Source organism: Marmota marmota, unplaced genomic scaffold (genome assembly GCF_001458135.2).
Source record: "Marmota marmota marmota unplaced genomic scaffold, marMar, whole genome shotgun sequence".
NCBI classification, from domain to species: Eukaryota; Metazoa; Chordata; class Mammalia; order Rodentia; family Sciuridae; genus Marmota; species Marmota marmota.
This window is the reverse complement of record NW_026000016.1, coordinates 24,637,890-24,657,317: the sequence shown is the minus strand read 5'-3', so window position 1 is coordinate 24,657,317 and position 19,428 is coordinate 24,637,890. Positions and strand designations below refer to the sequence as shown.

The 19,428-nt window shown below is 45.1% G+C and overlaps 1 protein-coding gene across 2 annotated transcripts in view; it reads right to left on the bottom strand.

The window, feature by feature from the left end:
• Positions 1 to 19,428, bottom strand: part of Capn8 (calpain 8) — an 83,143-nt gene that overhangs the window by 22,320 nt on the left and 41,395 nt on the right. For both annotated transcript variants that reach the window (XM_048809313.1, XM_015483372.2), the window contains 8 exons: positions 14,017 to 14,135; positions 13,394 to 13,527; positions 12,304 to 12,472; positions 11,456 to 11,539; positions 10,138 to 10,223; positions 7,803 to 7,877; positions 6,460 to 6,620; positions 3,606 to 3,781 (listed from right to left, as the gene is read on the bottom strand). In XM_048809313.1, the coding sequence (XP_048665270.1) occupies positions 3,606 to 3,781; positions 6,460 to 6,620; positions 7,803 to 7,877; positions 10,138 to 10,223; positions 11,456 to 11,539; positions 12,304 to 12,472; positions 13,394 to 13,527; positions 14,017 to 14,135 (1,004 nt within the window). The remainder of the gene's footprint in view (positions 1 to 3,605; positions 3,782 to 6,459; positions 6,621 to 7,802; positions 7,878 to 10,137; positions 10,224 to 11,455; positions 11,540 to 12,303; positions 12,473 to 13,393; positions 13,528 to 14,016; positions 14,136 to 19,428) is intronic.

Genomic DNA, 19,428 nt, shown 5'->3' with positions numbered 1-19,428 from the left:
GGGTGGGGCAAGCATGAGCAAAGTGGGGGAGGGGAGGAGAGGGGGGCATGGGGATAGGAAAGATGGTGGAATAAGACGGACATCATCACCCTAGGTACATGTATGATTGCATGAATGGTGTGACTCTACTTCATGTACAACCAGAGAAATGAAAAACTGTGCTCCATTTGTGTACAATGAATTGAAGAGCATTCTGCTGTCATGTTAAACTGATTAGAACAAATAAAAAAATAATTTTAAAAAAGCAGGTTACTAAACAGTTTAAGGTCCTTCCTTTCTGCTTTTGCATTCCTTCCTGCATCTTATAGATGATACATTTTAGTAGCTTTAGTTGTTGCTTAAGTGAGGAAACTAGTTAGCATTTCTGAGTCTGGACAGTTTTTAATCAATTTCAAGGCCATTCATAAACTACTAAGTCCTAGAAATCTGGGGGTAGAGGGAAGGTTTTACTTTTTTACTTTATTTTCTTGTTGTATAATCTACCAAAGTCCTAGGTTCTTCAAGAGTTAATAAACTTCAGGGTTAAATAAGAGCTAACATCTTCTTATAAACCTACAGACCTGGCTTCCCAGATCAAGGTCCTGGTCAGAAAAGGGATCTCACTCAACTTGAGCCATAATTTATCTTTCCCTTGGTCATCACAAGTGGTCCAAGAATAGGCATGTGACCCAAGTTCGGTCTATCAAAAAATTCTCTAGGATTTTTGTCACTGAAACTGAGGAAAGGAGCCCATTCCCTTATGCTGGTGATATTACAGGATAAAGACATCTAGTCTGCGAAAAGAGCACCAACAGTAAACAGGAGGTGTGGAGAGAAAGAGTCTTGGTAGCACCCAAGTCCCTTGTCCCAAGCATCCCTCTCTTTCCCTCAGTCTGGCCATGAGGTGATAAATTCCTTTCTTACAAGCTTAAGACTTCGGTTCTCTTATTTACAACTGCAAATGTTGACTCCCACAAGAGATGAGTCTCAGATCCAGAGTGGGAGCCTTGCCATGTCCACGGCTCCTGTGCTAGGCTAGAGAAGACTTCCATCCCCACGTGTCCTTTTCCCTCCTTCTTCTCTATCACACAGGCTATTTGGACCAGAAGGTCAGGGTAGGCATTGTTGGTGGCTAAGGTCAGTGGGCAACTGCCTACAACTCTGAGAAACAACAAAATGAGGGAAAATTGGGACCAGCAGGCATCCATTTGTCATTGGCAACAGACACGGAACAGTCTGGGGTCACTGTTTCCTTCTTTAATTTTGAGTTCAAACCCAAATCATCCATGCAGAAGCCCTGACTGTCTGGGAAAGCAGAGCAGCCCCCCTCCCCCCCATGGAAATCTCCCTCTCCACTCCAGGCCTGAAAGCAGGGGCATTTCCCTCCCCAGCAGGGGCTTCCCTAACCACTTTGGCAGTCCTTTCATAACAACTCGACCACTGCAGCTGCTATCAATATGCTCCAAATCCACCCGGTCAAGAGTCACTGGGCAGGAACTGAGCCAGGCAAGTGCAGCGAGACAGAAGAGAAGGCCTTAGCCATTGCCCGTGGAGGGATAGGAAGAGACAGCTATCTAGGAAGTGCAGGATCCTGAGTGCAAATGACAGGCCAGCCTGGCAGGAGGCTGTTGTCACTGCAGGAAGATGAAAGGAGGAAAGACCAGACAAGCAGGGCTCTTTAGCCTTCAGGGATTCCTGGCTGCTTTTCAGGTTTTTAGCCTCAAACTAGACTCCAGTTTCAGACAGTTAAGGCCAGAGAAGGAAGATACATGGATAAGAGTATGGCATCCCTAAAACGCCAGCTACTCTACAATCCCAGCTGCTCCCTGCAACCCCAGCTGCTCCCTATAGCCACGGCTACTCCCTACATTCATTCCCTCGATCTAATTTTAAAACTGCTTCTGTTCACAAATGTCAGGCCTTAAATTATGTGCCTCTTATAAGAAGAAAGACCATGGATCACACACATGAGAGTATTTCATAAGCAGCTATAATGTGATGCCTGAAGAACTGGCATGCTTTATGTATTATTTATGAATGCAAATGCTATATCACACAATGCTATCATGAAACGAATGACTATGTAAGGTAGACTCAATGGATGGAGAATTGGAAGCATTATCTCTGAGTAGCTAGCTCACCCTGCAGCCATGTCTGCTTACTCTTCTCTCTCCAGAACTCTGACTTTCAAGCCGTTGAGATGCACATGATATTCCCTCAGGCTAGAATGTTCTCCCTGCTGCACCTTTGAAATCTAGGAAATCTTTTGAGGCTCTGATCAAAGTTTCCTTCTGCATAAAGCTGAGGATCCCCCAGCCCACCATGTTGGTCACAATCATAGCTGATTAGACTTGCCCAGTGGTGTGCATCTGATTTTCCACACTAGATGGTAAGCACTCTGAGAGCAGTAACCGTGATATTCCTGTGTGTCCTCAATTTTCATCTCCACACAGGGTATACTGTAGATGCTCACTAAAGTTTGTGGTATTGGCATGCATATAAAAAGTATCTTCTTATGTTTTTATGCCTATAAGCAATGATTCTGGTTTTGTAATATTTACATTTTAGGTGAGGCTAGAAGAGCTGATCAGGAGTAAAATTGTAATTTATTTATTTGCAATTCTTTATCTTGCCATTAAGCAGTAACTATTCCATATACCATCCCTCCAACATGTAACTAACTAACACACACACACACACACACACACACACACACACACACAGTGTAAGGCCCTAAGTTCTAGAATATGAAAGATTAAGGGGTGGAGGAGGATGGTATGAGTTTGGCAATTGCACTTTTCTTTACTGGTTACAGCACTTCTTTTTCTTGCATGTCGGGCCATTGGACTGCCTATCAGTTTTTTGATTAAAATTATTACTATGTTTTTATCCCAAGAAAATCGTTTTTAACAAAATTATTTTTAAAAAAACACAACAACACCACAACCACCATGAATCCCTCTGGAATTTGTTCTAAGGAGTCTTTGCCTGTATGAAGAAGCAGATTCCAATTTGTTCCTTGCGGGGTCATCAAGACCTAAACATTTTACTTTAACATATCTGTGAGGTTAAATTGGCAGAAGGGTGAAGGCCAAGAGCTGTACTGGTTGTGTTCCCCAATCTAGAGACATCAGAACCTAAAATGGCCGTGTGTCCCCAAGCCATGCTCTGTATGTTCCACAAATGTCTCCAGATTCCCCATGGTGAGAAGAAGGGGGTTTGTATCTTCAACTCCCATATCTAACCTTCTTCTCCTACCTAGTGATGCCTATCATCCACCTATGTCACCTCAAGTGCCTTTTGCCCCCATGTTCTTCTGTCTCTTAAGATGCCTATACTTGGAAAAGCATCTAATAAACATATTTTTACTGAGTTCTCAATTAACAGGCAAAGTTAAGGAATTGCACATCTCAGTGCTAATAACAGAGACTTGATCCATAGGAATGAATCTCTAATTATGGAACTCAGGCCTGTCAGTAAGGCCAATGGGAGAGGTATTTAGGGGAGCAAAGACAATGCTTGATTGGGAATATTTAAGCAATAGAATATGCAGTCCAATTACGGGTCAAGACATTCAGACCAAAGACATGAAGTTTACAGTAAATAAGAACCCAACTCTTCAATACCTGGTAGATAGCATAGCCGATGCTAAGCATGCCCTGCCCTAGCTTCTTCTGTCGCCTGCGATTTTTCTGCATCAGACCCAACAGCACCGTACAGCAGGGTTCACCAACTCCCTCCTCCTGGTCTTCATCTACCTCATCCAAATGGATTTTGAACTGTGGATTGGTCCAGTAAGTGGCTGGAAATTGCCCAGTAATGGTGGTTCCATTGTGGGGGGTAAGGAGATGGGAAAGAATAAAAAAAAAAAAAAAGAATCTTGATCATCCCATTGAAAGCATAACTGTGGCCAAGCCGTGCCTGGTGAGCAGGCCCCAGAAAATGTTCTTTAAAGGTGGTCAGGCACTTCTCCTCCCTCCTTCCCACACCACACATGAGCAGACTCATCCCATAGCACTAGGAAAGTTTGCACCTGTCAATTTCATCCTCCCAAGCATTCAATCAAAGCCAGCCCTGCTTGACTGGCAATATTCAAGTTCCCAGGATCCTGGGATTACCCTGGGCTGCGCTGGGAAATAACCTCCAAGTCCCACTGGGGAAATAGTTAATAGCTCCTTGTCCCCAGCTCCTGGACTATGGGGAAAAAAATCCCAGAGGAAGGAAGATCTCATGAGAAAAGCATGTCTTAGACAGAAGAGGACAGAGTCCCAGAAGAGTCTGAGAACTCCCCTGAACAGCTAGAAAGCCCTCTGACTGATATATGTTCTCCTTCAGAGAAGACCCCAGCTTCAGACCCCCAGCTTCAGACCACAGCCCAACACAACCCGGAGAACAAATCCTCTGTCCACCAGCCCAAGGACCTCATGATGGTAACGGTGTTGCAGCCCATTGATAAAACACACTCCCTTCAAGAGAAAGTCATTTAATCATGCATGAGGAATCATGCAATTAAAAAGCATTTGTACACACCATCTATGGATATTTAAAAGGAATTCTTCATTTCAAAGATGAAGTTAATTTAAAACAAAAACAAAAAAACTCTCTGGTGACTGCACAAGCCAAGAGGCACAGAGAAGTGAAAAGGATCATCCAAAGGCACACAGCAGCAATTCCATGACAGTTCAGAGCAGAGGATAATTGAAAAGGATCAGCCTGACAGGTGTCTCTAGGCAAGGGCCTCAACAATTTCAATAATGATGTGCCCTGAGGGGACAAAGGAGTGGGAGAGGGTGATTGGTTTTTGAACTCTGTTTCGGTTTTATTGTTGTTGTTTAGATTTGGGTTTTTTGCATCCTCTAAGTGAGGAGCCAACTCCATGAAATAACAATAGCACTCCCAGGTGATCAAGAGCCACTGGTTATTTTTTTCTTAACAGTATTATTCAATGCCACCTTCCCGGAATCTCCACTTCCAGGTTTTTGATTTGAGGCACAAGTGTATGGATTTTAAAGCCAATGATCTGTAGATTCCAGGGGAGATAGAAAATTCAGTAATCTTCTATACTTACATCGTTACCAAAGGGCAAGAACAATCCATCTCTTCCTGACAGCTAGTTGGCAGCACAGATGGGATTATGATTTGGTACAGACAGATACCTTGGGCACCCCCTACAGTTCTGAGCTCCCAAAATGATCCATGCGAATTTCCTCTACATTCTCTAAGAGCTTGCTAATGGTGAGCATATTTTAATTTCTCCCAAATGCAACATTACTGCAATCCCTACATTTTTTGTTTACTCCTTAACAGTACTGTAGGAAGAGAATGGGCCATAAAGATAATACATCCCATTTGTATGACGCTACACAGTTTACAAAGTGCTTCCTTACACATTCTGCTTTAAGATGCTCACTGAGACCCAAGTAAGGTCGAAAGTTAAGAATTATCACCCCATTCTGAGGATCAAAAAACTGAAGCTTAGGGAAGGGAAATGTCCCTCCCAGGAGTTCACAGCTGTTCAGCTAAGCAACAGGGTCAGGACTACAGACTCCCCTCATTCCTGTCTGCCCAGCATTCTGGTTTCTGCCACCAAAAAATAGGAACTCTGGTTGGATAAGGATGGAAGAGAGACCTTGTCAAGCCCCCAGACCATATCCACATGAGATTTTATGATAATGCCACTTCCGGCACTGAGCTGTGTGCTGAGAACAACATGACTGGCCCCACCCCTGAGCATACCCGCTGAGTCAATCAACCCAAATCAACTCATCAACAGCAAACTCGGCAGGGAGTGGGAAAGAGGGGGGTTGCAAAGTGAAGAGAGTAGGTTTAGCTTTCCTTCATTTCTCCTTAAGAGATGTGGAGTCATTTTTCAGAACTTCTTCATCAGGTGCTGCTTCAGAGCAGATTCAACCTAGGAGGAGCCTATGCATGTACATATTAATGATCTTTTGTGAACCAGGAAGACTACCCCCCTTTAATAAGATGAGGACCCAGGTTAGTGTGGAAGCAATGGTTTGCACCAGGCTCTCCCTGCAGGCAAGCCCCAGTGACTCCCATAGGAGTTCAAGGTGGCCACACGCATGCCCTGTGTGTGGCCACCCCTGACCTCCACTGTCTCGCCCTTCCAACTCTGACTCAGATGCCCACACAGAGCAAACCAGATACTCTGTGGGGTGCAGCCTATAGGAACAGCAGCTGTTGGGCCCGTGTTCCTCTAGCAGGGAAGCCCAGGAGAACAAAAGGTCTTAGCCAAGAGCAAGAAAGCGGTTAGTAAGAAGCACATTCTTTGGAGGCAGGAGCAGCTGGGCAAAGCAGGGCTGATTTGAACACACAGAAGCTGAGATCAGGCCACCCATCCTTGCTGCCCTGGCCTCTGAGCATGAAGACAACCAGAGCCTCTAGTCTACAGACATTATCCCAAGATTAACATATGAAGTCATCCAGCTCAGAGAGGATCAGACAGGCAGAGCTCCACCTTACCTGGGTAGTTCTGGCAGCCACCTGCGGTGGAACCCCGTGTCCAGCGGCCATTGAACAGCATCAGGTTCCATTTGTGCACCTCGTCACTGCTCAGAGAGTCTGGGGAAAGGTTGCAGATCTCCAGGCGGGAGAACTGCTTTAAGAAATCTGAAAATGACATCCTGGGGGGACAGAGGAACCGGAGGACTCTCAGTCAAGGGAGCTGGGCTGGAGGGGTGATTAAAGGGACACCCAGCAGCAGAGTCCTGTGAGTGGTCTCAGAGGCTAAGGGCTCACTGACTCTGTTCAACAGTCCACTGATAGGAACAGGCAAAGGTTACCATCCAAATTCCTCTTTGTGGTTAGCATCTCAGCTCTAGGAGAACCCCACTTGCAGACCTACCAGCCACACAGAGTCAGGGCATGAACTGGAAGAGGCCCTGCCTTTGTCTAGGCTGGGTTAAGTCTGAGTCCATAGGAATTTTCTTCCTATTTAATTCTCAGTGATGTACAGCATAGAGATGTCCCCTAACTCCTACCATAGAAGAAGGGGATCCTTTTTATCTTCCCTAGCCTCCAGCAAAGGAAGCCATCCTATTGTGATGGTAAGGCAAATCTTAGCTCTAAAAAACTAGAAGTAGAGCTCTCTGTTCATTGGAAAGGCAGACAGGCTTGTGGCTTAAGGCCCAGATATCTTGATCTGGGTGCTTTAGATACGTGAGTAAAGGTAGAATTATACTAGAGCAAAAAGGGGGTGAAGAATGAAAGACACCAAGCCAGGTGCAGTGGCGCATGCCTCTAATGCCAGCAGCTCAGGAGGCTGAGGCAGGAGAATTGTGAGTTCAAAGCCAGCCTCAGCAATGGCAAAGCTGAGCTGGGGATGTGGCTCAGTGGTGGAGTGCCCCTCAGTTCAATCCCCGGTATCAAAAAAAAGAAGAAAAAGGAAGAAAGACACCAAGGCCAAGAACCTTGTCACTTTCCTAAGACCTGGAGATGGGCTGTGCCCACATCAGAACTTGGAATGGACTCACAACTAAGAGGTGGCTAAGCAGCCTCTTTTTTAAATATTTTATTAGTTATAAATAGACACAATGCCTTTATTTTTTAAATATATATTTATTTGTTAGTTGTGGGTGGACACACAATATCTTTATTTCATTTTTACGTGATGCTAAGGATTGAACCCAATGCCTCATGCATGCTAGGTGAGTACTCTACCTCTGAGCCACAACCCCAGCCCACAATACCTTTATTTTATTTGTTTATTGTTATCTGGTGCTGAGAATCAAACCCAGTGCCTCACACATGCTAGGCAAGTGCTCTGCCATGGAGCCACAGCCCCAGCCCACTAAGCAGCCTCTTACCAGAACTCGCCGTCGTCAGCTTTCCTGTCCAGCTCTTCCTTCTGCCTGGGATCTATGTAGTTCCATTCAGGTGCACTGGAGGGTCAAGGGTGGAGCAGAAGTGGTCATTCCTGAGGGGCAAGCTATTTACTGCATCAAAAGAGCCCCCTAAGGGCCAGAAATGGGGTCCCAAAATACAGCAGGTAGATGGACAGGCTGGACCATAAGGGTGGAACTACAGTCTGGAGAGGACATGAGGCCAGAATATGGGCACCAGCAGGTGACCTTGAGCATACAACAGAAGCATTATGGACCTGCTCTAACTGTCACTCTCTGAACAAGTTTTACAATTTCATATAGGATACCCAGGCCCCTGGTCACAAGAATGAGGAAGTCCAGGAGAGGAGATACAAGGGGTCCAGAGACAAGAAGGGCAGGCACTCTAGTATTCTTTAGTAAATTGTCATTCTGGCTCATCTGTCAATCTGGGATTAATATATTCTAAGAAGGTCTGGCCAGCTTAGGGTACATAGATATGGTCCACTTTCTAAGCCTGCAAGAATAACTATCAGGCCCAGTTTCATGGCAGCTTCCCTGAAGGAGTGTCACCCTGTGAGGCCTCCTGCTGTTGACCTTTCCTTGGCAATATCCATATACTTTGTTTAAATGCCATCTCCAGTTTATCTGACATTTCCAAAGTCAAGTTTTCCTGAAATACATATGCAACATCTAAATAACTGAGCAGTATCAAGATCCACTTAAAACACACACACACACACACACACACACACACACACACCCCTACCTCTTTCCTAAATATTTTCAGCAAAACCCAACCCCTACCTGCCCCAGCATAGAAGCTGAGGCACACCCAAGTTCAGCATCCCCCATCCCCCAGATCTGGCCTCCAATGCCCCAGGAATTAGCAGAAGAGTTTAGGAGAGTTCTTAAATTCATGGAAACTCTCATTTAATCAGAATAGATCTTGGAATGTGCCTGTTATAAATAAAGATTAGGAGACAAGTTGGAAATTTGCAGATCTAAATCTTCCAGTTGGTTTTTACAAACTGGGGAGAAGGGGGACAAAAATCTATCTAGACATTGCACTGAGTTTAGGAATGTCATTTCAGAGTTCCAGCACTCTCCGCCAACAGCCAGTATGTAAGTATCCCGAGCTGTGTCTAGCTGGTAGAGCCTCCGGGACTTGATTCCACCCACACCCACACCCACACCCACTCCAGCCCTTGAGACTTTCCCACCCTGTCAGGGATTGGGTGGCATCAGGGAGAGGAGATGAAGTCAAGCAAACCCTTTTGACATCTTTTGAATGGCTTTTGGTGAAAACGGATAAAACTTGAGGTTTCTATTTCATTCAGTCATGTCATCCTTTTAAGGCAGATGGCAGAATTGAAGTTTTGGGGTGTGCTCAATGTTAGGCAGTGGACTGGAAACTCTCATAGAGGAAGCCCATCTTGTGCCCCTTCCTGACAAAGGCCTGGAGGAAAGTTCTGTAGCTCTGAGAGATAATAAGCCATATTATCCTTAATTAAATGTGATAAAGCACTTTCCTAAGGCCCTGTGACATCACAGAATATGGACAGGGGGTACACTCAAGGCTAAAGGATGTATTGGGAGAGGGTAGGATGGTGACAATTCTCATTTCTAGTGGCTCTTTATTTAATAAGATTTGTGCATTGTAATTCATTCCCCAGCACCAGCCTTCCTCCCCTGGGCCAGCTGTGCTAACTTGACAGAAAGCACACCATGCCTTCCCCATCCTCCTGTGTCACAGAGACATCAATTCCAGGACACAGCTGTCCCAGGATATCACCATTTCTGAGTAACTTCCCCTCAAGCAGAAAGGCTGCCCTCCAGTCAATGATCAATACCCACCCAGGTCATGAGCTCATGGGGTGAGCAACACCCCCATTCATCAATGCCTGCCTGGGGCCATGACTTCCAAGATCAAGTTTCATTTTCTCAGCATCATCATTTCCTTTCATAGCTGAGGGGCTTGGCCTTTTGTCAAAGGAACCAGTGTTTGTGGAGTGGAAAGATCAGATTGTGAATGATCGATTTGACCACCACGGTGTAGTAGGTAGAAAACAGGTAAACTGTTTGGCACTAAGCAAAATTCAATGGAGCTGCCCAATTCTCAAATGCCAAGTCAGAAATTTGGAATTACAAACTTTGCTTTTCCCAGCCTGGAACCAGTTAATACTCTTCTGAACAGGCTGAGTGATTTTTGGACAGTAAGTACTTCAGAACTCACTATGATGTTGGTCTCATTATTGTGCTTCACAAGACACTTCTCTGTGGAAGGAAGTAATACTGGGGGAAGTAAAGAGGAACCTACTCATCGCTCCAAGCTCCTGTCCACTCCACTTCGCCCCATGGATTCCTGAGTCTGATCAGCTTCTCTGGGCAGCCACGGAAATCCACCTGCAAGGTCCATACACACAAAAGCAATTACTGCCTGCCCTGCATTCATGTGTGCACCTGGAAGGATTTGCATGAAATTTTTCAAATGTCCCTAAATGACCACACTTTTACTTTCTTTTAACAGGTGCTTTCAGGCTTTGGCCAAGTGTTCTATTTTTCACAACTTGAATAAGAGGGAGCCGAGTACAAAATCAAGTTCATGTCTTCTTTAACTTGGATTTAGATTTCATGGTTGACTAAGATTGACTCTGTTCTTAATATATGAGACATCACGGTACACCCTCTGAACGAATAGCACAGCAGTTAATATTCATTAAGTACATATGAACTAGGCACTGTGCTGAGCATTTCAAATGCATAATTGCCTCATTTAAACCTCAGAACAACCCTGTGAGGTGGGCACTATTATTATCTTCATTTTGCAATTCAAAAATCTGAGACATAGAGATGCTCAGTTTTCCAAGACTACTTAGCTATTAAGTGGTAGGTGCAAGATGAAAACCAGAAACTGTGTTGCCAAAGCCCAAGAGTGGGGATACCCATTGAATTTCTTTTTTTTTTTTTCTTTTCAGAGGCCATTGGGAAATCAAAGCAAAACCAATTTCTCAAAGATAACACTGTCTTTAGCCTAGGTGGATGTATCTTACCTTAGTTGCATGGTGTCTATATTTTTCATTGTAAACCCTCCAAATGTTTTTGGAAGTAGTCAGAAGATAAAAAATAAAATTAATGAAAATTATAGTCCAGGCTTTCAACTAATTGGGTTAGAGAACGAGAAACACCTGCTTGCCTTCTCATTATTATAGCCCACCCTAAAAATGGAAGTGGGAATTTATTTTTTTTCTTTTAGGGATCCTATGCATTTCCACTGTTTATACAAACAGACATCTTACAATGAGTATAGAACCTAACTGACAATCTCTACAACTCTCCTGGCCACATCTCAGAAGAGAAGTTAACTAGAACTCATAGAGATGCAGGTCAGAGGCGTTAAGTTACCCATCCACAAGAGTGTGAAAATCAGAAGGGCCTTCGTAATGAGCAAGAACTAAGGGCACATCTGTGACATCAAGGGCTCTGTGCAGCAAGGTGACCCCCTTCTCCAGCAGGGCAGGAAGCACCAAAGCCAACTCTAAACCTCTTAGGTGACCTCCTGTCTCTTCTCTCAGGTATGTTCTGGATTTGTGGTAACAGCATTTCACATTACCTTCCCCTCCTCCACCTAATTTTACCTCTTCAACTCCAGTAACAGAGTACGCATGACTCTTAACCAACTTCTGGCTGGTGATGGCTTCTGCTTCAGCTGCACTGGAGACCTGGGTTGAGGAGAAAGTCAGGTCAGGTAGCTAACCTGAACGCTTTGGTGTCATCCCTTTCCAAAGATACACTACAAAGCCAGAGGGCCCCAGTGTGGAACTAGCAAAGCAATGAGTCTCAGGTAAATACAGCCGTCTCCATTCAACACTCTTTAATTAAGCCAGGCAGGTGCTATGTGGCTGCCAAGCTGGGAATCTGACTTACCAGTCATTCAAATGCCAGCAGCATTTATTCTCTGTGAGTATCCCTCTGATGCCCAAAGAAAGCTATCCATTTTGGCAGCAAGAGAGAAAAGGAAAGTAGGTCTGTTCTCTTTGACCACCTTGAAAGTCCAAACAGGCAACCCTCCTGTCGGGGCATGACACCTACCTGGTTTCAGAACCTCTTTCCTTTTTCTTCAAGGATCTCCAAGTCCCTTAAGTATTATAAATCACATTCATTTTCCCAAATCTCAAGATGATTTAGCAAAAAGAGAGTAACAAAAAATAGAGTCTAGGATCCAGGGAGCAAGACTATGTTCTCGGGGCAATTCCTGCAGTACTAAAGAGGTTCTACCAGCAAGGGAGAAATCAGGGCTCCAATATGATGAACCCCAGTTTCTATCCATTACTTAGGTCTTAGCCAGCTAACATGTGCCATGGACACCAGACTTGCCCATTAAATCCCAGATACTGTCAAAGCTTTCCCAGGTCTCTCCCTCCCTATCCAGTCCCTTCTCGACCACACCCGGGTAGAGGTGACAAAGAAAAGTATCCTGGCTCACATCAATGGAGCAACCCAGGAGAGACCCCGCACGGAGGGCTTTTCTGATGATATGGTACAGATTGGTTGGTGGCTTCTTCAGGTCATAAAACTCGGAGATACCACCTGTGAAATCCTCAAACCCTTCCATTGTGGACCCTCCAGCAAGAGCCTCATAAGAACCATTGAGCCTGTTGGAAAAGAAAAAAAAAATGTGCACCATCCACAGCCATTTGCAACCCCAGTAGAGGACTACAAGGGTCGAGGGAAAAGATAATGTTTTGACTTTGTGGTCTGGAAGGTCAAGGGGGGCCCTTTGCCAATTTTGACTCTGGGTCAGGAAGGGACTTAGGCCACTGTTTCACAAGGTCAGCTCAGCATTTCACTAGCAATGGACCTCACACAATTTCTCTCCAGGCTACACACTCTTTTACAAAGCCAAGGGCAACCCTTCCATGGGTGACCCCAACCGCTTAGTTTTCTGGAGGTTTCTAGGGACAAAGAGGACCCTCTGTAAAGACTGGAAGGCATCTGCTGAAGCTCACTTAGGGAACAGGACTGGAAATAGAACTGGGATTGCAGAAAAAGTTATCAGTAAATAAAATGAATTCAAAGAAGTAGTCTTTGAACAATGAATGCCAATGAGAACAATGGCTCCTGAGGAAATGGTGGAATTTTGGTACCTAAGTACGTTTATTTTCTTCTTCATCATCATCATTCTCTCTTTAAAAAGTCACATGGGACTGGGGTTGTATGTAACTCAGTGGCAGAGCGCTTGCCTAGCATGTGTGAGGCACTGGGGGTTCAATTCTCAGCATTGCATATAAATAAATAATTTTTTTAAAAAACTCACATTGCCCTAAAATTTATCTTGGGGTTTGAAAGAGAAAAAAGCTAAGACCCAGAAAGGCAATACAGCAAGTTCATCATCCCCACATTCCCATGGGACAGAGCTGAGATTTTAAGCTCCCAGACCAAATTTCCATTTCTCTTCATCCCCAAGGGATGCTCCTCTGGACCTTGGAGATCCAAGTGCTGGGGAAGACTTGGCCATGACACCCTGAGTTTGGGGAGGGGAAACAGGTGTGGGAGAGGACAGGTGCCCCACTTACTTGGCATAGGCTTTCTCCAAAAGTGCGCTCCAGAATTCATTGCCTTCTTCAGAGTGTAGGAAGAGCAGCTGCCCGTTCTTGGTGGGCAGCCTGTCGTCAATGACCACCTCCACCCACTCTCCATACTGCCAGAACTGGGTGTGGGAAAGCACAATGGCTGTTCATACAAATAAAGAAAGGGAGTCCCTTTGGTGGCCCTCAGATGGGAACACTGTGCTGCCAGAGATCAAGTCTCAGGCGTTTCATGAACCCCAAGCTCCTGAAGAGCAGGATTTATGTCAGATGAGCCAGGAAATATCTAATTCAGTCTCTTGAGTTTGTGCTTAAGAGAACTTTCACAGCATCACCCAGTGTGACAATGGGTGACTCATTCACTCCTTTCCTGATCCTCAGTCCAAAGTGCCTTCCTCAAGGGGAGATGGGAAGGAGATAGAGGCCTGGATGATTAGATGGAGGTATTAAATAAATGGTTCTCCAGCTTAAGTATACATGCACTGGAATCACTGGGAGGGATTGTTAAGCATAGATTACTGGGTCCCACCCCCCAAAGTTTCTGATTCCATCTGAAGTGGAATCTAAGGATGTGGAAAGTAGTGACAAAGGCTAGGAGCAAAGCACAATACCTGAAAATGAAAGATGCCCGCATAGTTCTTCTGGAAGGTCTGGTCCCTGGGGACCACCCGGTAAAGCAGCTTTTCATTCAGGGTGAGAGAAGCAATGGCCGCCAGAAGCCAGCAATCACCTGCACAGCATCATGGAGGACACAGACTGGTCAGACGGGGTTGGTAGGGTCTCTGCTTTCTCTGACTCCCACTGCCCCAGTCACTCAGAGTCTCAGTCTGTTCTTGCTGCTATAACAAAATACCTAAGACTGGGTCATTTATAAAGAACAAAAATTTAGTTCTCCTAGTTCTGGAAGCTGAGAAACTCAAAATCAAAGCACCAACAGATTCAGTGTCTGGTGACGGATTGCTCTCTGTTTCCAAGATAGCACTTCATCTCTGAGTCCTTACATGGCAGAAGAATGGAAGAGCAAAAGGGCCCATCACCCTTCAAGCCCTATTATAAGGGCACCAATCCCTTTCGTGAGGGTGGAGTCCTCATGAATTAATCACTTCTGGAGGCCCCCACCTCTTAATACTGTCATAGGGGGGTCTTAAGTGAACTTCTCATCGTGTGAATGAATATTTCATCTTACTGGCCCAATGTTGCCTCTTTTCAGATTCACTACAGATCCCTAGCCTAGAAGTCTGGGTCTTAGGTTTCAGCATATGAATTTGTGGGCGACTCACACATTCAAACCACAGTGACATCACACAACTCCTTTCTAAGTCAGGTAGTCAGATTCTCTTCCTTTCACCCGAGACTCACATGTAGCAATCGGCTTCTGGGGCCTCACTGAGAGCTGTCTACACAGATGGGGAAATTCTCTGCTCCTTCCTATCACCACTCTCCTCCCACACATGCTGACTATTTCACATCTCCCAAGCACCCAACCAGTGCAGTGGGAAATGGAAAGAAAGCAAAAGGGAACAAAAATGAGTCCCTTTGGTCCCTTATTGGCAACTCTGATAAATTTGGTTGGCAGGGGACACTGAAGCTGTGTAGCTAGCCCATAATGTGTGCATGTGAGTGAGAGTGTGAGAGAGAGTGCGTTCCTTGCCCCTTGGGGCCTTGGGTTACAGGCACTGGCTCTGTGTGGTCTGTCTAGAGCACGGTCCTTTCATGTTTCAGAGTTCACCGTGAAAGCGTTGATGGTTTCTTTTAATACTCTTGAGATATTGATTAGCATTAAATCATCATAATCTGAGGCAGAAAAAATAAAACTCAAGAGAGGTTAAAAATCCTGGAGCTTGCTGTTTGTCACTTTGAATATTTAAGTAAACTCAAGAGCAAACAGAAAACCCCTTTCTGGGCAAGTCAGGACCTCCCAGGCCAATGGCCCTGAGTGGCACTTTCTGGGAAGGTGTAATTGTCCCTTCGTGTTGATTTCAAACAATTAAGAACAGGTGCCAGATGCTGATTGCTTACCTTAACATCCTATGGGGGACCTATCATCTTGCTCCTATTTATGAATATGCTTATTGCACACCAGCCTCTGGGTTCTCAATGTCCTTAAATGAACTTCTCATCGTGTAAATGAATATTTCATCTTACTGGCCCAATGTTGCCTCTTTTCAGATTCACTGCAGATCCCTAGCCCTAGAAGTCTGGGGTTTGGTGAATGAGTCCCTGTTTTGCCTATTTTCATTTGTCTCCACTGGCTCCAAAATCCAGTCCATGTATCCCAGCCTTCATCTTTTCCATGGAAAAAGTCTGAACCTTCTCTGTGTGTCTTCAGATAGAAGAAGACAGACGGTTCAATGTTCTGGAGGCCATCCAGGTCCTTATCTAATCTACATTTTCTTTCAACCCTATGGCCAAAGTTGCATGCATGCTCCAGGTGAGGACAGAACTGGTTTTGTTCTGTTTTGTTTTGTTTCTCAGATTCAGGCTGTCTATGCAAGTAGTTAGTAAACCATGGCCCCAGGAGCCACTTCTGAGGATCCGCAAAATCTCCATCACCAGGTCATCCAAGAAATCCTTTTTCTATCTTACCTTATCTTTTTCATTGAAGTAGCTCATGATTTGACCCCAAACTAATTCCTTTCCCCCAACCAGTCTCATACCTTCAATCAATTTCCTTCCTCCTCCTCCTCCTTTTCTTCTCTTTCTTTCCCTCCTCCCTCTCTCTCTCTCTCTCTCTCTCTCTCTCTCTCTCTCTCACACACACACACACACACACACAAACACACACACACACATTTAGTTTTTGAAGGATTTTCTGACCCAGGAAGCAACCTCCTCCTGCCTCTCTCTTCACCAGGTTTCTCTTTACCTGATGGCATCAGAGCTTCAAGGTAACCCTAGAGATAGAGTTGGCATAGATAACAACCATGGCTTCTGTTGCTTCTTACCACAGAAGCCTTGAGTAGGGCAGTACCTCATTAAAAAAGCAACTTCTGCAGAGTGAATAAATAACATAGTGTCCTCCTCCCTCCCCACTCCTCTCAACCCAGATTGCATCCTATGATCACCTATGAGCATGTCACTCCTCTGCTCAAAAACCTGCAACTGACCTCTATTGCTTAGGAACAAAATTAAAACCCCTGACAGGGCATCCAGACCCATCACAACACAACTCCACCTGCATCTCCAGTCCTTCTCCTTTATACCCCCAGCATGAATCTAATCTCCCAGTAAAGAGCCCTGGTTTTTTTGGCTGCCGTGGTTTTCCTCATTTGTTCCCTCTGTGTGCAAGGTCCTTGCTGCAACTCACCAGCTGAATCTTACCCATTATCCATGAGGCCTTCCCTGAAGCCTCCCACCCTCCAGATAAAAGCCACCTCTTATTTTTGTGTGTCCTAAAGACCTTATTTAACCTTCTGTTGCACATTTACCATGAACTGTCTCAGATGACAGTTAGTACCCAGACTGGACTCAAACTCCATTCACATATCCACTCCTCACTGGTGAGTCCCTTGACCCTACCCTGGTTTTCCTTAATGGCCTCAAACCCTCCCTTGTCAGAGCTCCCCAGCACTTCCCAAGTTCAACGATGGCATCTGATCATTGCTTTCCCATTTCTTTCTGATCTCTTCTGCAAAGCAGGGATGTGAAGTCCATAATTGTAGCCTTCCCAGAAGGTGGCTAACATATAGTGGGGACCCTGTGAATACCTGATAAATTTTAAAAAATAAGCAAATGACCAAACAAATTGATGAATCATAACATATTTTGCAAATCTCCTACAGCTCCTTATATACATTTGCACCTGAATCTCCCAGGTCTGAGGTCCGGTGAGGACCTGCATTGAAACTGACAAGTTCCACCTCTCCAACATCAAGGTACTTTGGTGTCTAAAGCTCTGAGGCAAAGGGAGATAAATAAGGGAACATGAGTGCAGATGCACAGTCCTCTGGGCATGTTCAAGATGATGGCTCTACAACATCTCTGAAGCAAGTAGCTCCTCAAAGAGCCCACAGCAGCTGCAAGCCTTCTTTAATGGGTGTGGCCCTGGCTCCCTTCTGATGTGAACTTGATTCTCCCAGTCTGAGCTACTTCCAACAGCCCATCCAGAGCACTCCGGAGACATCATGATTCAAGATGCAGCACCAAAATATCCCTTGGATGCTGACATCAAACAAGGCTGCCCAGCCAGGGGAGAGGTTAATTTTCTCTTCATCTACCTCATTCCTGACATTTCACAGCCTTCACCAGGCTGCTGCTACAAGCAGAGGCCCTAAGGAGATGCTGTGGGTGTGTAGACATTTGGATCTCTGCCAGTTACTATGTAACGTGTGAGTGGATTGTTGGGACAAGATGCTTTTTCCAAGGAACATGTCCAGATGAATGTGTTCCCATTCAAAGGGTCTTCTTGGGACAATAAACACTTATTCTGTCGCTCAAACAGTTTAGAGACTTGTTTGAGGAACTGCTTCTAAGCTCATGGCACATTAGTGGGTTCTTCTCCAAGGGGAAATAGCCTTGATCTTTGAGCATAGTTTTACTTTCTGAAAGCAGGCAAGAGGATTTGGGATCCAAGTTTGGTGGCAAATAAGATAGACCAAAAAAATAGGAAATATGGACTAGTCTCTCCTCCCCAGACACCCCTCAGGTAGGGCTGGCCATGGGGTAGAGGTCTTACCCATGAGCTTTAAGCAGATATCTGAATTCAGGAAAAACATCTAATTTCCTGAGGAAGTGGGACAGACTAGCTGATCAAGACATTTTGCCCATTACCCTTCCCCTTTCCTTCCACCTAAAAAGTCTGCCTTAGGCCTGGACATCACACAGCCACCTTGCAATCCCAAGGTTGCATGTGCAGGATGACAGTCAACACACTCGGGAGACTAGAGTAGAAGCACAGTGTGAGCCAGGTCTCCAAGGACATGAGCTACGTTAGCCCCGGGCTAAGCGCATATAGACTCCTTGTTATAAAAGAAAAATTAGCCCTCTATTTGTTCAAGCCACTAGCAGCTGGGTTGTATGCTGCTTGCAGCCAACATTTTCCTAACTGATCAAATGAGAATGACTATGAAGGGATTTGGTGTGCCCCATAAACAGGTTCAGAGAAAAAATTCCACATAAGGAGCTCTTTCTAAAACACTGGAAATACGCCGGATACCATGGTGCGTGCCTGTAATCCCCACAGCTCAGGAGGCTGACACAGGAGGATCACAAGTTCAAAACCAGCCTCTGCAACATCGAGGTGCTAAGTAACTCAGTGAGACCCTGTCTCTAAATAAAATACAAAATAGGGCTGAGGATGTGGCTCAGTGGTCAAGTGCCCCTGAGTTCAATCTCCAGTACCCCCCCCAAAAAAGAAAGAAAAAAAATGCTGGGAATGGCAGCAGTTGAAATACACACATTGTTCCATGCACTGGGTTGTATATGTTCTGGGGTTACTAGATCTGGCTGGGAATACCTGTATCTGCTCTCCAAAGAGGGAGGGTCACAGCATACAGCACTATAGAATATAAGCATTTGCATATGGGACCTCAAACAGCTGAAGTAGGGAAGAAGGCTGCCTAAGGAAATCCCAGGGCTCCCTCAACCCCAAAAAACATATATATGCTTTGCAATACAGAAATGATGCTCTTCTAAAGGACACAGATGTCTTAGTTGTTTTGCTGTTGCTATAACAGAATACCTGAGACAGAGGAGTTTATAAAGGAGATGAGTTTATTTAGCTCGTGGTTCTGAAGGCTGGGAAGTTCAGATACCAGCAAGTATCTCATGCTGCTTCAACACATGGCAGAAAGAAGAAGAGCAAGTGGGCACAGAAAGAGGAGAGAAAAGAAAGCCCATCTCCTGCAATAACAACTCATTCTCAAGAGAAAGCCATTAATCCTTCCCTCTTAACAACCTCTGAAAGGCCCCATCTCCCAACACTATTACACTGGCAAATAAATTTCAACAGGGGGCTTGGTGGGAACAAACCCTACCCAACCACAGCAGTTAGAAAGCAATTCTGAGCCTATATTGGTGTGGGG